At 32.6% G+C, this 1,161-nt stretch overlaps 1 protein-coding gene across 1 annotated transcript; it reads left to right on the top strand.

Moving 5' to 3' along the window:
- Window positions 1–315: 315 nt before the first annotated feature.
- LOC107922214 (arabinogalactan protein 23) lies at window positions 316–853 on the top strand. The gene has a single exon (XM_016852118.2). The coding sequence runs from the start codon at window positions 426–428 to the stop codon at window positions 660–662; it is 237 nt and encodes a 78-aa protein (XP_016707607.2). The 5' UTR covers window positions 316–425; the 3' UTR covers window positions 663–853.
- Window positions 854–1,161: the final 308 nt, after the last annotated feature.

Genomic DNA, 1,161 nt, shown 5'->3' with positions numbered 1-1,161 from the left:
CAAACAGGTCTAGTGGAACCAATAGTTACCTCTTTTGCAACCAAAAATAAAGAAGACATAACTTATCATATATATTTTTATATATTTATAAAAAAATGGTAATTAAGTAAATTCCTATTTGGTTTCATGTAAGGGTTTTAATGGAAAATTAAAATTTTAACTTTTTAAAGATGATGCATGTCAATTTCAATCCTCAAAACATGCAAAACCCCACATAAGCCTATTTTTAAGCTAATGAGAAACCATTTGTTGCTTAAAATAGACATGAATTTCCCCTATAAAATGCACCTCACCTTCATCCTTGTTCTTCAGACCTGCGTGAAGAACAATAACATATAAACATATAAAGAAAACCAAATTAATAAATTTTGTTTTCCGTCTCGCAGCAGGTCTCTCGACTCTCACTAAGCCTATTCTTCAATACCATGGACATGAAGAAGATCTCCTGCGCCGTCATTGTCGCCGCCGCCTCTATGAGCGCGGTCCTGGCTGCTGACTCCGCTCCAGCTCCAGCTCCAGCTTCAGCTCCAGGTGCAGCTTCAGCTTCAGCTTCAGCAGCTGCCCCAGGCCCAGACTCCAACGTCGCAACCTCAACAATGCCTGTTCTTGTGTCCTTGGTTGGAGCCACCCTTGTTTCTTTCTTTTCCTACTATTTGCAGTAAGCCAGCAAAAATCTACGAAACCATGAAGTATTGAAGAATCAAAAATGGTGAATGAATAAATGTAAAATATTACTCGGGGTTCAATCCATTTTACTTGCTTTCTTCTTCCCCTTTTTTTTGGTTCATCACTTCATTTGTACGTTTATTAAAAAAAATAATTTGAATTCCATGTGATACTTTGCACCCAAAAAGAAAATACTTTTGTTCGTTTATATATTTCCAAAATGTTAGGCCATGGGAGATTATGATTCTATTACCTCAATTTATATCGATATTATATTAAAAAATAAATATTAAAAATCGTAATGTTACATTTTAAAGAGAGAAAATAAATGAAAAAAAAAGCAATTAAGAAATTATTGTTGAATAAATATGGTAATTTCGATATGATAAAAAACATGAAACAGAACATATATTCAATAAATACAAAAATAGCGAAATAGATATTTCCAACAACGATTTTACTAAAAAAAATTGTAAAATATAATTAAAATAATAA

The sequence above is a fragment of the Gossypium hirsutum genome, chromosome D01 (assembly GCF_007990345.1).
Source record: "Gossypium hirsutum isolate 1008001.06 chromosome D01, Gossypium_hirsutum_v2.1, whole genome shotgun sequence".
NCBI lineage: Eukaryota > Viridiplantae > Streptophyta > Magnoliopsida > Malvales > Malvaceae > Gossypium > Gossypium hirsutum.
The sequence above is the reverse complement of the archived record's forward strand: the minus strand, read 5'-3'. Positions and strand labels throughout refer to the sequence as shown.

What these genes read in the sequence shown, in the direction of transcription:
- LOC107922214 (XM_016852118.2), top strand. Translation starts at nt 426, where the DNA reads ATGGACATGAAGAAGATCTCCTGCGCCGTCATTGTCGCCGCCGCCTCT.